This window comes from Musca autumnalis, unplaced genomic scaffold (genome assembly GCF_047663935.1).
Source record: "Musca autumnalis isolate F117 unplaced genomic scaffold, ASM4766393v1 scaffold_5, whole genome shotgun sequence".
Lineage (NCBI taxonomy): Eukaryota > Metazoa > Arthropoda > Insecta > Diptera > Muscidae > Musca > Musca autumnalis.
Window position 1 is genome coordinate 28,889,077 of NW_027412088.1, and position 17,534 is coordinate 28,906,610.

The 17,534-nt window shown below is 36.4% G+C and overlaps 1 protein-coding gene across 1 annotated transcript in view; it reads left to right on the forward strand.

Moving 5' to 3' along the window:
* stw (laccase) overlaps window positions 1-17,534 on the forward strand; it is a 316,854-nt gene that overhangs the window by 257,995 nt on the left and 41,325 nt on the right. Inside the window, exons 4-5 of the mRNA XM_073957009.1 lie at window positions 13,844-14,128; window positions 14,207-14,682. Of these exons, the coding sequence (XP_073813110.1) occupies window positions 13,844-14,128; window positions 14,207-14,682 (761 nt within the window). The remainder of the gene's footprint in view (window positions 1-13,843; window positions 14,129-14,206; window positions 14,683-17,534) is intronic.

The following is a 17,534-nucleotide window of genomic DNA, read 5'->3' on the forward strand; positions in this document are numbered from 1 at the left end:
ATTCGGATAATTTAGAGATTCAGTTAAATAGACGGGCGATTGAATCATATCTGACAGTTTGATTATGATGTATATTCTCTTCAAATGAAATTCAAATCTTTTGAAATCATTGAACATTAATAATATTTATCGACAAAACTATTATCGAAAATAATTATGGCAAACTGAAATCATATCAATCAAGAGGGCCATTCACAACACAACAGCGCTGTCGTCATGAGAAGTTCTTTGGGCTAAATGTGGAAGTGAGATATGTGGTGTGATTTAAAATATTATTATATTAAACTCATTATTGAATTTTTGTACTGAAAATTGGTCGATAACAATTGTGTAGATAAATGCTCTGTTCCAGAACCTGCAAGAAGCTACTATTTTTTACTGCGATTACATTTTTTCCTTTATGTTATCGGAAAAAATAGTAAAAATTAGTAGATTCTTGCCGTACTGGAACACACCAAATATTTTTTATGGAAAATTATTTCGATAGCACTATTTTCTATAGAAAAGGTTTTCGATAACAATTTTTTTATTTAGAAAATGTTGTCGATAACAATGTCAATATTTTCTATGGAAAATCTTATCAATAACAATGTTATCTATAGAAAATCTTATCGATAAATGTGTTTTCCATAGAAAACCTTGTCAATAAAAATATTTTCCATAAAAACTCTTATCGATAAAAAAAATGTTCCTATAATATTTTCTTGTCGATAATAGACTTTTTTACCGAAAATTTGTATCGATAACAATCTTTGCTATAAAAATATTGTCAATAATAATATTTTCTATAGAAATAGTTGTCAATAGCAATATTTTCTATGGAAAATGTTCTCTGTAGAAAATGCTGTCGATAACAATAAGAAGAAAAGAAGAAAATGTTGACGTTAACAATATTTTCTATAGAACATTCTGTTAATCACAATATTTTCGATTGAAAAAGGAATCGATAACATTATTTTCTGTTGAAAATTGAGCCGACAACAAAATTTTCTATAGTAAATCATTTCGACAACAATATTTTCTACAGAAAATCAAGTCGATAACAATATTTTATATAGAAAAATTTTTGGATATCAAGATTTTCTTTAGAAAAGTATGTCGATAACAATAATCTACAGAAAACTGAGTCGATTCTACAGAAAACTGAGTCGATAACAATATTTTCTTTAAAAAATTGTGTCGATATCAATATTTTCTATGGAAAATTGTGTCGATTACAGTAATTTCTGCAGAAATTTGTGTCAATAACTATCTTTCTATAGAAAATTGCATCGATAACAATGTTTTCTATTGAAAATTGTGTCGATAACTTTGTTTCCTTAAGCTGAGTACACATTGCCAGTTTTGAATGACAGCTTTGTTGGTGCTTGCTAGTGCGGCCGCTCATTTTTGTCATTCATCATGCAACCACAAAATGTTTTGTGGTTGCGTGACGGTTGGACAGTTATCGATAACTGCGAAATATCGGCATTCAAAACTGACAATGTGTACTGCTCTTTAGAAAATGATAGATAACCTTATCGATAAATATATTTTCCATAGAAACCCTTGTCAATAAAAATATTTTGAATAAAACTTCTAATCGATAACAATTTTTCCTATAATTTTTTCCTGTCGATAATGAAATTGTCTGAAAAAACTTATGTCGATAACAATATTTTCCATATTTCCAATAGAAAATGTTTTCGATAACCATATTTTCTATAGAGAATCTTTTTGATTACAATATCTTTACCGTCGATAACAATTTGTTCTATGGGAAATCTTGTCGATATAAATATTTTCCATAGAAAATGTTATTGTTGACAAAATATTTGTGGGACCATTAGCAACTTAGTCCCAATTTACATTGGGCGAGTTTACTTGCGGCAATTGTCATTTTGTAGGAGAGAGAGGTGAGGCATATGGTAACCCTTTGCCTCTCAGCACCCTCTCTCACCTACAAACTGGCAATTGCCGCAAGTAAACTCGCCCAATGTAAATTGGGACTTATTTAGAAATTCGTGTCGATTCTTCACAGGCAATTAAAAAGATTTTTGGATGTGGAATTTGTATAGAAATTCCTGCCGATCATTTATCGAAGATCAATGAGGAATTTCTACAAAAATTATTAACGATCATCTATTGAAAATCTTTTAAAAAATTATCGATCGTCGATTTTTACGATCATCTATCGAAAGCCGGTGAGAAAATTCTGTAGAAACTTTTCATGATCATCTTTCGAAGATTGATGAGGAATTCAATAAATTTTTTCTTCGAATTTCTCTAGAAAATTTTCGGAATCATCTATCGAAGTTCGAAATGGAATTACGATAATCTACCGAAGATCGATAAAGAATTTCAAAAGAATTGTATCACAATCATCTATTTGGCGATCATCTATCGAAGATTAATTAGAAATTAGTATAGAAAATTCTCACAATAACCTTTCGCGGGTCGTCGAGGAATTTCTACAGAAATTTCTCACGATAATCGTTTTAGGATCTTTGAGGAATTTCCATAGAAATTTATCTCGATAATCTTGATGATCGTTAAGGAATTTCAACAGAAAAATGTCACGATATTCTTTTGAGGATCATTGAGGAATTTCAGTAGAAATTTGTCACGATCATCTAGTTTCCGTCCACACTAGAGTGATTTGATTGAAAAATTTTATGAAATTATGTGTTCTTAGATCGAGTTCCTCACTATAGCAATTTCATGACATTATTTTACTATGGAACTCGATCTAGAGACGCACAATTTTATGAAATTTTTTCAATGAAATCAATCCGGGATCTAAGGATGATCGATAAAGAATTTCTCTAAAAAATTACTATAATTTATTGAATATCGAAGGTGGGGTTTCTCTAGGTATCTTTCATGATCATCTATCAAAGATGGTTGAGGAATTTCTATAGAAATAGCACTCGATTATCTTTCGAGGATCGTTGAGAAATTTTCTATAGAATCTCACCATCATTTATTAAAGTACGATAAGAAATGTAAAAACAATTTTTCCACGATCACTTATTGAAGATCGATTAAAAATTTGAAAAGAAATTTTTCACGATCATCTGTTAAAGATCATTGAGGAACTTCTATAGAGTTTTTCCATATAAATCTTTCGAGGATCGATGAGGAATTCTATGGAAATCTATCATCACTGAAGAATTCTATGGAAAGTTTACACGAATTTCAAAAGAAGAACTATAGAAGATTGAAATGGTGATTGTTCACTATCATCTATCAAAGTTCGATGTGAACTTACTATAAAAATCTTTCACGATAATCTATCGAACATCTATAAGGAATTTCAAAATAATTTGTTCATAATCGCCTATTGAGGATCTACAAACATATCTCTAGAAACTATTTACCATAAAGTTTTCTAGAATTTTTGAAACGTCATCTTTCGAGGATTGTTGAGGACTTTCTATTGAAATTTGTCAAGATCATAAATGCAGTCATGGCACAATAATACAGGTACAACGGGAAAAACAGCTGATTATCACACTAGTTGTCAAAATGCATTATTGTGAATAAAATCACATACAGAAGGTAAACAATCAATTCACAGAAATGCGTTATTGTGAACAATTTTGACGTTTGGTATGATTTGATGTAACACCTTCTTATTCCATCATGTATGCAGTATAGTTGAGAAGTTTCTATAGAAATATTTCATGATTATCAATCGAAAATCGATTAGTAATTTCTCACGATCATCTTTCGATAATAACTAAGGAATTTCTGTTCAGATATATCACGATTATATATTGTATATTGTTGTGGAGTTTCTATAGAAACTTATTTTTCTCTTTCGTCAAAACCAGTAAACTCCACTAAACCGGCATGACTAGGCATAATTGCATCATTAATCGTTATCGGTTACAAGAAAGTATATTATTTTATCTTTCTCATGGTATCTTTTTTCGCTCTACGCGATAACAATTAATGTAAACACTCAACAATTTTTCACCATTTGACAACTTTATTAAGCAATTAATAAACATTTTATGCTGCGACCGTCTCTGATGGTGGCGTTCAATCAACTTTACATGTCTCTTGGTTAAGTCTTTTCGCTTTTCTTTGTCATTTATCATCCATAGAGCCACCATTGCCTTGATTAGATACCAAGCAACATGTTCATTTAGTCTGTGGTAAGTCTTTTACTGGAGTGACACTTGGACAAGAAAAGCCAATGAAGAAAAATTACAAATTATAATTTAGTATTTTATGTTTACACAACGTTTACACTATACGGCATCGTAATTAAGCAATTAATAAATGGCAACATATGTCAGCCATCTTATTAAAAACTCGCAATGGGACAAGGGATATAATGGCAAAATAGGGAAAATTCATATTATTTATAGGTCTGTACGATAACTTTCCCAGCAATAATTACTCAAAAAGTTCCAGCAACATCTCTCATTGAATTTTACTCTAAAAAGAAAGAAAAAAATTCAGAAAGTTGTCGAACAGCATTTTGCAAAAATTTAAGCGGCGTACACACGATCAGTTTTGACTTCGATTTTTCCGAATTATCGATTACTGTCAAACAGTCCAGCAACCACAATAGTTCTGTTCCTTTACTTACCTGAGGTTACCATTTTTACCATTTGTTACCATTTTTAACCTGCAAAGCATTCCTTAACCCCACACTAGAGTGATTTGATTGAAAAAATGTCATGAAATTAGGTGTTCTTAAATCGATTTCCTCACTATAGCAATTTCATGATATTACTTTACTGTGGAACTCATTCTAGAGACGCATAATTTTATGAAATTTTTTAAATGAAATCACTCCTTTGTGGACCGGGATCTAAGGAAGATCGATAAAGAATTTCTCTAAAAAAATACTATAATTTATGGAAGATCGAAGGAGGAATTTCTATAGAAATAGCACTCGATCATCTTTCGAGGATCGTTGAGAAATTTCTATAGAATCTCACGATCATTTATTAAAGTTCGATAAGAAATGTAAAAACAATTTTTCCACGATCACTTATCGAAGATCGATTAAAAAATTGAAAAGAAATTTTTCACGATCATCTTTCGAAGATCGTTGAGGAATTTCTATAGAGTTTTTCCATATGAATCTTTCGAGGATCAATGAGGAGTTCATCTACTGAGTATTGAGGAGTTCATCTACTGAGTATCACTGAAGAATTCTATGTCAAGTTTTCACGATAATTTCACGAATTTCAAAAGAAGAACTATAGAAGATTGAAATGCTTTTACTGAAAATGTTCACGATCATCTATCGAAGTTCGATCTGGGCTTTCTAAAAAAATCGTTTTCATGATCACCTATTTAGTTTTGACTGTCGATTTTTCGGAATTATCGATTACAGTCAAAGCGTTCCTTAACCCCAAAAAGTGGTAAAACTGGAAGCAATTTTTAAGAGAATGAGAGATGAGAGATCAAAAATGCCTTTCTCTTCTACCACAGACTACCAGACGAACTTCTTCAGGTAAAAAATTGCAGAACAGTTTTTTTAATATATTTTGACGATTATTTGACAAAGAAGAAAAAAGAACAAAAAACAGAAAAAAGGCGAACGCTGACAAAAAAATTAAAAACTGTGAAATAAAAGAAGACAATTAATTTTTTATGTTTCTTTTTAACATTGCTACAAGATATACCATTTTTTCGTTCCTGTACTTTTCTGGTAAAACTGTTAATGAGAGAGCAATTTTGAAAGTTTTCTCTATTACCATTTTTACCATTAAAAAAGTAAAGGAACAAAGCTAAAATGTAAACAAAACTATTACCTTTACAAAGTCATCAGTTAACTCTGACGACGGCGTCACTTCTGAAATGTGAACGACATGCTGAATCGTTAGTTCTTTAATCGTTCCTTGATTTTTATTTTATTTTATTTATTTATTTATTTATTGGGTCTATGGAAATATATCCTTACAGACTAACATACACAGTTAATAATAAAAGAAAACTTACCATTTATACAAATTTTGATGAATTAATCCATAGGCAGGTTTAGTTGCATATTGGAGACATTGTGAAATGGCCGAACTTTCACACCCGAAGGCCAAATTGTAGGATTTAAAACTTCATCGTAGTTTTCTATAATTACGCCTAATTTAAAATTTACACTTTTCAGCTCATCAACGTTAACTCCTTTTTTTTACCAACTTAAAGCAAATTAAGCGTTCACGGGCAATTAACCCAATCAGAAGTGTTTGTTGGGTTAGATAAAGCAGTATGGCAAGAGATTTTTGTTGTTAAATCACCTTGCTCAGAATTTGTTTCAGCATTATCGTTCTCCACATTATTATTAGACAACAGAGAACGCGCATTATTTGTATTATCACCAACAACAAGGGAAGTAGAAGAAGCATTCGACGGAGGCAACTGAGCAGCATTTCGGCTTGGTTTCGCATTCATAGCCTTTTTAGCAACAACAACTTTTGACGAAGAGTGGGAAGGAGCAGCATTGACAGCAGTCACATCACGGTACGACGAAACATCAGATAAATGAGCATTAGTTGAGAGACACAAATCAGCAGTGGCGGCACCAAAACCAGTTTTGAGATTGACAATGGTTTTCTCATTGCCTACTTTCTCATTATCAGTTTTATTAATAATTTCTTTCAGCATATTCTTTAGCTCTGTGACTTCAAAAGAGAGCATGGATACCGATGAAACCAACTCCCGCGAAATAGTAATGCATTCATTGCAGTTATAAAATATATTTTTTGTTTTCTTCACAACATCAAATATATTTACATTATCAACTTCAGTGCAGATATAACGAAAACGACATCCACAAATATTGTATCTAATAAATTTTTCACCATTCAATGGTTTATAGCACTTAAGACATAACGATTTAGGTGGCAACGAAGCCATTGCGAATTAGCACGTCCGTATACATTAAAGGCTACTGAGAAACTCACTTCCTTGTTTCGTCCTTTTTTTATTTTTCGGTCGGTGCTCAGTGAACTATAATGAACTATATCGACTGATCTAGTTCGTACGCTCTTTTCAATGAATCGTTCAATTGAACTAGTTCGTTCTTGAACTATACAACTCTATTGCCAGTGTGGCCGTTCATTTTGTGGTTGCTGGACGGTTGAACAGTTATCGATAATTGCGAAAAATCGATAGTCAAAACTGATCGTGTCTACCCCGCTTAAAAATTTGTACGAATTGGTACAAATTATTGGATTGTCGTACAGTACAATCATTATGTATGTATAATATCTTCTTTTAATAATACTTTTAAATAAAATTTGCAATTTGTTGTTTGTAGTTTGATGCAATGCAAATGAAATGTATTATTTTGATTGTCTTCATTTACAGTTGCAGGCAGCAGTTACTATTTCATATTTAAGCCTATTTCCCAATGCATGCAGGCAAAGAAAATAACATGTTGCATTTTTTTCCACTATTAATAGCTTTGCAAAAACAAAACATTAACCAAACAAATAAAAGCTATTAGATTTTCCGCAGACCTGTGATGCGTGAAAGTCTATGTTTGGGTAAGCGCCACGTAAAGAAGGTTGGTGGTCTGTCTGTTCCCCCTTGTTCGTTAATTGAATTTTTAGTTCAAAGCACTGGCGTAGCTGCTTTAGTTCAGTGGTATTTCAGAGTAGTATCTTGGGGAATTAGAGGCTCTTAGCTTCGTCATTGATTCAAAAACTCTTAATGCCGCAAATATTTACACCACAACAAACTCTAACTGGGCGTTTAAAGTAAAGAGTAAATACTTTTTTGTTCCTTTTTAAGTGCTTGTTCATCTCAAATATTAAACATATTTATGTCTAAGCGTTTTTTCATAATTTTATTAAAGGAAATTAAATGTTGATGATGTGTTTGTCTGAAAAAAACATTTTTGGGTTTTAAAAATAGAAATACAATACGTTTGTTGTTTAAATGCAATGCGAGCTGTTAAACGATAACGTAATTTACTAAAATTGTTTAGGGAAGTGATAGTCCGCCAGTCTATCATGCAGTTGCGATATCATAATTACCGGACCTCCTCATTAGAGTTTAGATTTGGAATAAATTGTTTTTAGTGTGGGTGGATTTTAAAAATAATAATAACAACATAATTTGAAGAGTTTTAGAAGTCTAATTAACAAAGCATAGTTTTATGACACAATAGTCTAAATGCTCAGTAGAATGATGAGGTTAAATTTAAAATAATAGCAATAATAATGAAGTTTTAAGTTCTACGAACATATCATGAAAAACAATTTCCGTATATATGGAATATATGGCCATAAATTCTACGATCCAACGTTTAATATAATCAGAAATTTCTAGCGAAATTCCTCAACAATTCTTTATATATGATCATGAGAAAATTCTATAAAAATTCCTTAACGAGCTTCGATAGATGATAGTGAGCAATATCTGTAGAAATTCCTAAACGATTCTCGATAAGTGATCGTGAGAAGTATCCTTAACGATCATCAGTAGATGATCGTGAGAAATTTCTTTAGAACTTCTTCAACGATCCTCGATAAATGGTTGTAATAAATTTCTGTAGAGATTCCGCAACAATTCTCTATAGAGGATCGCGAGAAATTTCTATTAAAATTCCTCCATAGGCGATCGTGAGAAGTTTCTAGAAGAATTCGTCCATACTCCTCAGCGGAAATGGATATTGTTCATAAAAATATTTTAATAAAATCTCCTCCGCCTCCGGTTTTGACCTGCTCGGGTGGTAAGACATCGTCCCCCGCTGCCTTGTTATTCTCGGGCGGTATATATTCAATACAATCTTCTTAGATTGGATCCGTAGTATTTTCGTCGTCTTCCCTAGTATTGGAAAAATGCTCTTTCCATATCCGGAGCACACCAACTGCATCTGTTACCATATTACCTTGCTGGTCTCCATAGGAGGATGTGCCTGTAGCAAAGCCATCAGTTTAATTCTGGTAGAATTTTCGCACTTCATTCTGGCTCCAGTTAATCTCGATTTTTTACTTCCATCCATGTTTCTATTTCCATATTTTTTCTGGAAAAAATACGTTTCTCCTCTCTCCTTTTCTTCCGATACCTCTACCCTCATACGCTACGCGTTGCTCCTTATTGTAAAGTAGCCCTATATACCGAATTTTTGTCTTCGGTAGCAGCACGATACTTCTGGTCATACTATGGGTTCCTTGGCGGAGGTCTCTGGTATCCAAATATGGGTTTTGCAGCTGTTTGCATCCAGTGGGCAATATGTTGCCACTGTGCTGATAAGTTATCGGGCCAGTTGAGTGTTGTTGACTTTATTTACTACCTTTACTCGGGTTCGTATCTTTGCTCCAGACAATGTGGTGATCCGAGTTGTTGTTGTTGAAACAGTGTGTTATTATTATGTTTGTATGTCCACAGAACCACTGGAGTTAGATGAGTAGGTTTGCTACCTTTACTCGTGTTCGTATCTTTGCTCCAGACAAGGGTGGTGATCCGAGTTGTTGTTGTAACAGTGTGTTATTATTATGTTTGTATGTTCGTTCTCCTGTTCAATCTGGCTCTGGGTCTATCTCCAGTTCCGGGAAGGTGGCTACTTCGATGGGATGTAACCACAGATCCACTGGAGTTAGATGAGTAGGTTTGGCGGGGCAGTTGAATTGGTGCTTAGAATGGTGCGGGCCCATGCCGCATACTGGGCAGATGTCTTGCACGGAGCGAGCAATTCCCGCCCAATACGAATTTAGGCGACTGCAATATCCCGAGCGTAATTGAGCCAAAACTACTCTGGTTTGTCGTGAATGGGGGATGTACTCCGATGACTGCATTCACACAATAATTGCTTACGGCCTTGGCAACTGTGTCCGTGTGAATGCTGTTCAAACCTCCTATATTGCTGGACCTCCGTCTCTAGAGCTTGAATATCCTTCCTGATATGTCTGGGTGTATCGGTGGCCAGCAGATGATGATTGGGATGGGTCTCACGGTAACACCCGAGCAAGTACTACAGCGATAGCATGTCATTATGTTGCCGTACTGGAAAAATCTTTGCCTCCTCATGTAGACGGTCCCCTGTAGATTTGAGGAGGCACCCCGTTGCTGTTCTCAGGGCGGCGTTCTGACAAATTTGAATCTTATCCCACTGGGTGTCACATAAATTCGGGGACCAAACTGGCGCCGCATAGCTTACCACAGACCGACCTATCGCTTTATACGTGGTCAACAAGGTTTCTTTATCTGCACCCCAGGTGCTGTCGGCTAGGGACTTGAATTTATCGCAGGACGACGTGAAAGTGGTGTCGAATGTGACCCCTAGAATTTTGGGGCAGTTTGTGGTCGGAATTCTGCTACCATCGACCCTGATATTCAACTCTCTTCTATACTGCGCCGGCCATGTGGTGATCCGAGTGGCCTTCAATTTAGTTGCGGATATCTGCATATTCTTCGCGTGGAAAAATGTAGTAAGATCGGTTAAATAGGAGTTCAGTCTCTCACAGATGTCATCAGGGTAGGTACCTGATGCCAGGATCGTACAATCATCCCGCATACGCTACGATGTCAATACCGTCTGGAGGGGGCGGAAAACAGACAAGATAGAGGTTAAGCAGTTCCGGAGATATCACCCCTCCTTGGGGAAATCCCTGTTTCACTCTACGGGGCTTGTATTTCTTGTTTCTGAATTCCACATACGACTGGCGACCACACAACGTTTCAGACTTGGCCGGAGGGTTGTCTGCTCGATATCCTCAAATAGCGTGGAGTGCTTGACAGTATCAAAGGCTTTTGATAAGTCAAGCGCCACCATCACTGTTCTATCACACGGCCGATCCTGGTTAGGTCCTCGACAAATATGTGTGGAGATGGCATGCAGCGCTGTTGTCGTGCTGTGTTGCTTACGGAATCCATGCTGATGCTCGGCAACTTGATAGCTGTTTCTGATACTGGGGAGGACTAAGGCCTCAAGAGTCTTTGCTACAGGCCACAAAAGCGAAATCGGTCTGTACGATTCAGTTTTGCTGGCATCCTTGCCGGGCTTCCGTAGTGGGTCCCACTGCCCACCCTGCCCATTTTCCAGACTTCGGGAACAATGAGGGTGGATAGCGACAAGTTGAGAACTTTAGTGAGATACTGCACTCCGGCTCATCCAGCTGCTTCAGCATTACCATGGAGATTCCATCAGAGCCCAACGCTTTGGATGATTTAGCGTTCCTGATGGTATTGGCAACATCATCCATTGTAAACTGTGGTGGTTCCTCCTCGGCAGGAAGAAATCTGATGCGACGTAATACTCTTCTCTTCGTCCTGTCACTCTCGGGATGCTCGACAAACTTTCGATTGAAATAACTTGCGCACCTCTTCGGCTCAGTCAACGTAACATCGCCAAACGTGACTGAGGTCCTATCTTCCCTTCTTCCAGAGTTCGAGAGTGACTTAACCGTTGCCCACAATTCACATATACCGGCTCCAATGTTGCAATTCTTCAGATGATTTAACCACTTGTTCCGCTTATGCTTGCCGACCAGCCTGTTAACTTCCAGTGTCAGCTCCCTAACTCTGGGGTCATTAGGGTTGGTTCGGCGAAGCTCATCACGCCCATTTGCTATTCCCGTCGGCTCTGCTGGGAAGTTTGGTCTTACCGAACATCAGAAGGATTGGGCAATTCTCTGAAGCGGTGATTGGTGAACTCTGTGAAACTCGGCCAATCAGCTTTCCCATGATTGACGAATGTGCGGCGTTCAGAGGTGATGAAATCGGGTGGTCTGCTGATGGAGACAATTATGGGGAGATGGTCTGATCCAAGGGAAATTACGGATTGCCAGGTGACATCATTTGTCAGACCAGGTGACACGATGGTTATGTCTGGTGAACTGTGACACGCTCCTCTAATTCTGGTAAGGGCGTCCTCATTGATCGAGCAAAACGTAAAGCCATCAATCTGCTCAGCTAACGCTGTACCCCTCTGGTCGTTTCCGAGGGCCTAATGCCACATCTCATGATGCGCATTAAAGTCCCCCAGGACCAGACGTCTATGACCTTCCAAAAGCGGGCTAATTTCAGGCTTATAATCTGAGATACAGCTATTTCTCGGCGGGATGTATACGTTCAGCAACTATATCTCGACAATTCCACACCTGGGTGTCTTCTATAAGAAGACCTGGTTGTCTTCTACAAGAAGACTTGGTGGTCTCGTATAAGAAGACCTTGTGGTCTTCTATAAGAAGACCTTGTGGTCTTCTATAAGAAGACCTTGTGGTCTTCTATAAGAAGACCTTGTGGTCTTCTATAAGAAGACCTTGTGGTCTTCTATAAGAAGACCTGGTTGTCTTCTATAAGAAGACCTGGTTGTCTTCTACAAGAAGACCTGGTGGTCTTCTACAAGAAGACCTCAAGAAGACTTGGTGGTCTCGTATAAGAAGACCTTGTGGTCTTCTATAAGAAGACCTTGTGGTCTTCTATAAGAAGACCTTGTGGTCTTCTATAAGAAGACCTTGTGGTCTTCTATAAGAAGACCTTGTGGTCTTCTATAAGAAGACCTTGTGGTCTTCTATAAGAAGACCTGGTTGTCTTCTATAAGAAGACCTGGTTGTCTTCTACAAGAAGACCTGGTGGTCTTCTACAAGAAGACCTGGTGGTCTTCTACAAGAAGACCTCAAGAAGACTTGGTGGTCTCGTATAAGAAGACCTTGTGGTCTTCTATAAGAAGACCTTGTGGTCTTCTATAAGAAGACCTTGTGGTCTTCTATAAGAAGACCTTGTGGTCTTCTATAAGAAGACCTTGTGGTCTTCTATAAGAAGACCTTGTGGTCTTCTATAAGAAGACCTTGTGGTCTTCTATAAGAAGACCTGGTTGTCTTCTATAAGAAGACCTGGTTGTCTTCTACAAGAAGACCTGGTGGTCTTCTACAAGAAGACCTCAAGAAGACTTGGTGGTCTCGTATAAGAAGACCTTGTGGTCTTCTATAAGAAGACATTGTGGTCTTCTATAAGAAGACCTGGTGGTCTTCTACAAGAAGACCTGGTGGTCTTCTACAAGAAGACCTGGTGGTCTTCTACAAGAAGACCTGGTGGTCTTCTACAAGAAGACCTCAAGAAGACTTGGTGGTCTCGTATAAGAAGACCTTGTGGTTTTCTATAGAAGACCATGTACGGGTCGTTAGAGGCAGGCTCAAGCGAGTTAGGTCTGTATTGAACAGACTGGTGCAAAAGGAAAGGTAATCCCCCATCTCCACATCTGGTGCGATCCTTCCGTGAGAAATTCCTATAGAAATTTGTAGGCGATCCTCGATAGATGATTGTTAGAAATGTCTATAGAAATTCTCAACGTTCCAGCACATCCTAAGAAATTTTTATACAAATTCTTCAATGATTCGCCGAAGATAATAGTGAAACAATCTTCAGAATTTTTCACGAAAATTGCTCTCGAAGACGCTGGATGAGAAGTTGCTATTGAGAATCGTCAGCCATTTTCAATAGAAGATCGCGTGAAAATTCAATTCAACATTTTAGCCGTTCACTTTTGATCGATAATCGACAGAAATTAGAAAGTATAAAATCCACCTCGATTTTCCATGAATGATCGTGATAATTTATTTTCCTTTCCATTTTCGACAGATTATCGTGTAGAATTCTGTATAAATTTAATGGTTGTGTATCATCTATGGAGGAACATTGTGGAGTTTCCATTAAAATCCCTTCCGATTTGTTAATCAGTGGAAAATCCATCGATATCTCTGTATAATTTGCTGTATGCTGTCTTTTTTTTGACATGCAACAACTACAAATTACCACTTGCTGTTATTTTTATTGTTATTTTATTTAAATATTTATTTTTTTCATTTAATTGTATTACAATATTTTTTCCCAACTCCATTGTTAAGCGTTTTTTGCTAACTTAAATATTTTTTTTTTTGTTTATCATTTTCAGTGCCTGTCAAGTTTGCACACCCAATGCCACCAACACGGTTTGGTCTCACTGTCAATGCGTTTTAGCTGATGGTGTTGAACGTGGTATTTTAACCGCCAATCGTATGATACCCGGTCCCAGCATACAGGTGTGTGAAAATGATAAAGTTGTCATCGATGTGGAAAATCACATGGAAGGTATGGAGGTAACCATTCATTGGCATGGTATTTGGCAACGTGGATCACAGTACTATGATGGTGTGCCATTTGTTACCCAGTGTCCCATTCAGCAAGGCAATACATTCCGGTAAGTAGAAAGTGAGGAGAGGAAAAGAAAAAAATACATATAAGACAATGTTACTATCTTCTTCCTCTTTCATTTTAGTTATCAATGGACTGGCAATGCCGGTACTCACTTCTGGCATGCCCACACTGGTCTCCAGAAACTCGATGGTCTCTATGGCAGCGTTATTGTACGTCAACCTCCATCACGTGATCCCAATTCCCATTTATATGACTTCGATTTGACCACCCACATTATGCTGATCAGTGATTGGTTACATGAAGATGCCGCTGAACGTTATCCCGGCCGTTTGGCTGTCAACACCGGTCAAGATCCTGAATCTCTCTTGATCAATGGCAAAGGTCAATTCCGTGATCCCAATACTGGTTTCATGACAAATACCCCCTTGGAAATATTCACCATAACACCGGGACGTCGTTATCGTTTCCGTATGATCAATGCTTTTGCCTCAGTGTGTCCAGCTCAGGTGACAATTGAAGGTCATGGTTTAACAGTTATTGCCACAGATGGTGAACCAGTGCATCCGGTTGATGTGAACACGATTATTTCATTCTCTGGTAAGTTAGACAGGGGAAAATTGTTTTTTTGCTATTGTTTGTTTGCTTTGCATAATGTTTTGAATTAATTTAGTTTTTTGTTATTGTTCGAATTGTGTGATATGGGGTAATTGAAAACAAAGGGTGAGAGATGGAGTAAACTGAATCAGTAGAATGTATAAAAAATAATAGATTTAGAATGAGAAAAACAATAACGATTGGACGATTAAAGTAATTTAGTCGATTATATGAAAATCAAGAGAATCGGGGAAAAGGTTTCAACAGATATTTCTTACGATCATATGTCGAAGATGCGAAGGAATCGTTGCTGTAAAGGACTTTGAAAGAAATCTCTCATGATCATTTAAAGGAAGATAGTTTGATTTTTTAGAGAAATTTTTGCACGATCATCAACAGATCGTCTTATCGATTTTCCAGAGTTGGTCTCAAGTAGATGATCAATCGATCGTTGAGGATCATTTATTAAAGGTGGCCGACGAATATCTGTATCGATCATCGACAGATGAAGTCCAACAGCAATCTCTCACAATCATTTTTTTAAAGATCGCAAACACATTTCTCACGATCATCTATCGAGGATAGTTCACGAACTTCTACAGAAATTTCTCACGATTATCTGTGGAGAGTAGTCGAGGAATTTCTATAGACATTTCCCACGATCATCCATGGAGGATCGGTGTGGGATTTCTAAAATAAATCCACGATCAACTATCGACGATCGATTGACAATTTCTATAAAATATTCTTAGGATCGATGAAGAATTTCTTAAGAAATTTCTCACTATCATCTCTCAACGATCCATGAGGAATATCTATAAAAAAAATTATAAAAAATAGCACGATCATCAATAGATCGTCTTATCGATTTTCCAGAGTTGGTATAAAGTACATGATAAGTAATACATAGAATAGAGGATCGTTGACGACCATTTATTGAAGGTGACCGACGAATATCTGTATCGATCATCGACAGATGATTTCCAACAACAATCTCACTATCATCTATCGAGGATCGTTCACGAACTTCTACAGAAATTTCCCACGATTATCTGTAGAGAATAGTCGAGGAATTTCTATAGACATTTCCCACGATCATCCATGGAGGATCGGTGTGGGATTTCTAAAAAAAATCCACGATCATCTATAGACAATCGATTGCCAATTTCTATAAAATATTCTCAGGATCGATGAAGAATTTCTTAAGAAATTTCTCACGATCATCTCTCGACGATCCATGAGGAATTTCTATAAAAAAATTAAAGATCATCTATCGAGGATCTTTGGAGAAATTTGTCCACGATCATCTATCGAGGATCTTAAACGAACTTCTGCAGAAATTTCTTACGATTATCTGTAAAGAATCGTTGACAAATTTCTATAGACATTTCTAACGATCATTCATAGATAATTGGTGTGCATTTTCCATAGAAATTTTTCACGATCACTTATCGAAGATCGATTGGCAATAAAATTTTCTCAAGATCGCATATCGAGGATCAACGAAGAATTTCTGCAGAAATTTCTCACGATCATATGTCCAAAATCTATGAGAAATTTCTGTACAAATTTCTGACGATCATACTAGAGGATCATTGTATAAATTCTACAGAAAATTCTCACGATTATCGAAGAACGATTGAGAATTTCTCAAGAAAATTGTTCACGATCGTCTATCGAGGATCGTTCACGGACTTCTACAGAAAATTCTCATTATTATATGTAGAGAATCGTCAATGAAATTCTATAGACATTTCTCGAGATCATCCATGGAGGATCCGTGTGGAATTTCTAAAGAAATTTTCTCAAGATCGCATATCGAGGATCAACGAAGAAATTCTACAGAAATTTCTCACGATCATCTATCGAAAATCCATGAGAAATTTCTATAAAAATTTCTGACGGTCATTTCAGAGGATCGTTGTATAAATTCTACAGAAAATTCTCACGATTATCGAGTAACGTTTGAGAATTTCTCAAGATAATTGTTCACGATCGTCTATAGAGGATCGTTCACGAACTTCCACAGAAAATTCTCATGATTATCTGTAGAGAATCGTCGACGGAATTCAATAGACATTTCTAACGATCATTCATGGATAATCGGTGTGGAATTTCTAAAGAAATTTCCCATGATCAACTGTCGACGATCGATTGGCAATTCTTATAAAATTTTCTCATGATTCTATATCCAGGATAAACGAAGAAATTCTAAAGAAATTTCTCACGATCATCTATCGTGGATCGTTGGAGAAATTGTCATAAAAATTCTTTACGATCGTTTATCCTTTGACGGGGAAAATTGTTTACAATCGTCTATCGAGGATCGTTCACGAACTTCTACAAAAATTTCTCATGATTATCTGTAGAGAATCGTCGACGAAATTCTATAGACATTTCTCACGATCATCCAGGAGGATCGGTGTGGAATTTCGAAAGAAATTTCCCATGATCAACTATCGACAATCGATTGGAAAATCTTATAAAATTTTCTCATGTGATCCTGAATATAGATCAACGAAGAAATTCCAAAGAAATTTGTCACGATCATCTATCGAGGATCTTTGGAGAAAATCATTCACGATCGTCTATCGAGGATCTTTAACAAACTTCTGCAGAAAATTCTAACGATTATCTGTAGAGAATCGTTGACAAATTTATATAGACATTTCTAACTATCATTCACGGATGATCGGTGGGCATTTTCTATAAACATTTTCCACGATCCACGCATATTGAGGATCAACAAAGAATTTCTACAGAAATTTCTCACGATCATCTATCGATAATCCATAAGAAATTTCTATAAACATTTCTGACCATCATATTAGGGGATCGTTGTATAAATTCTATAG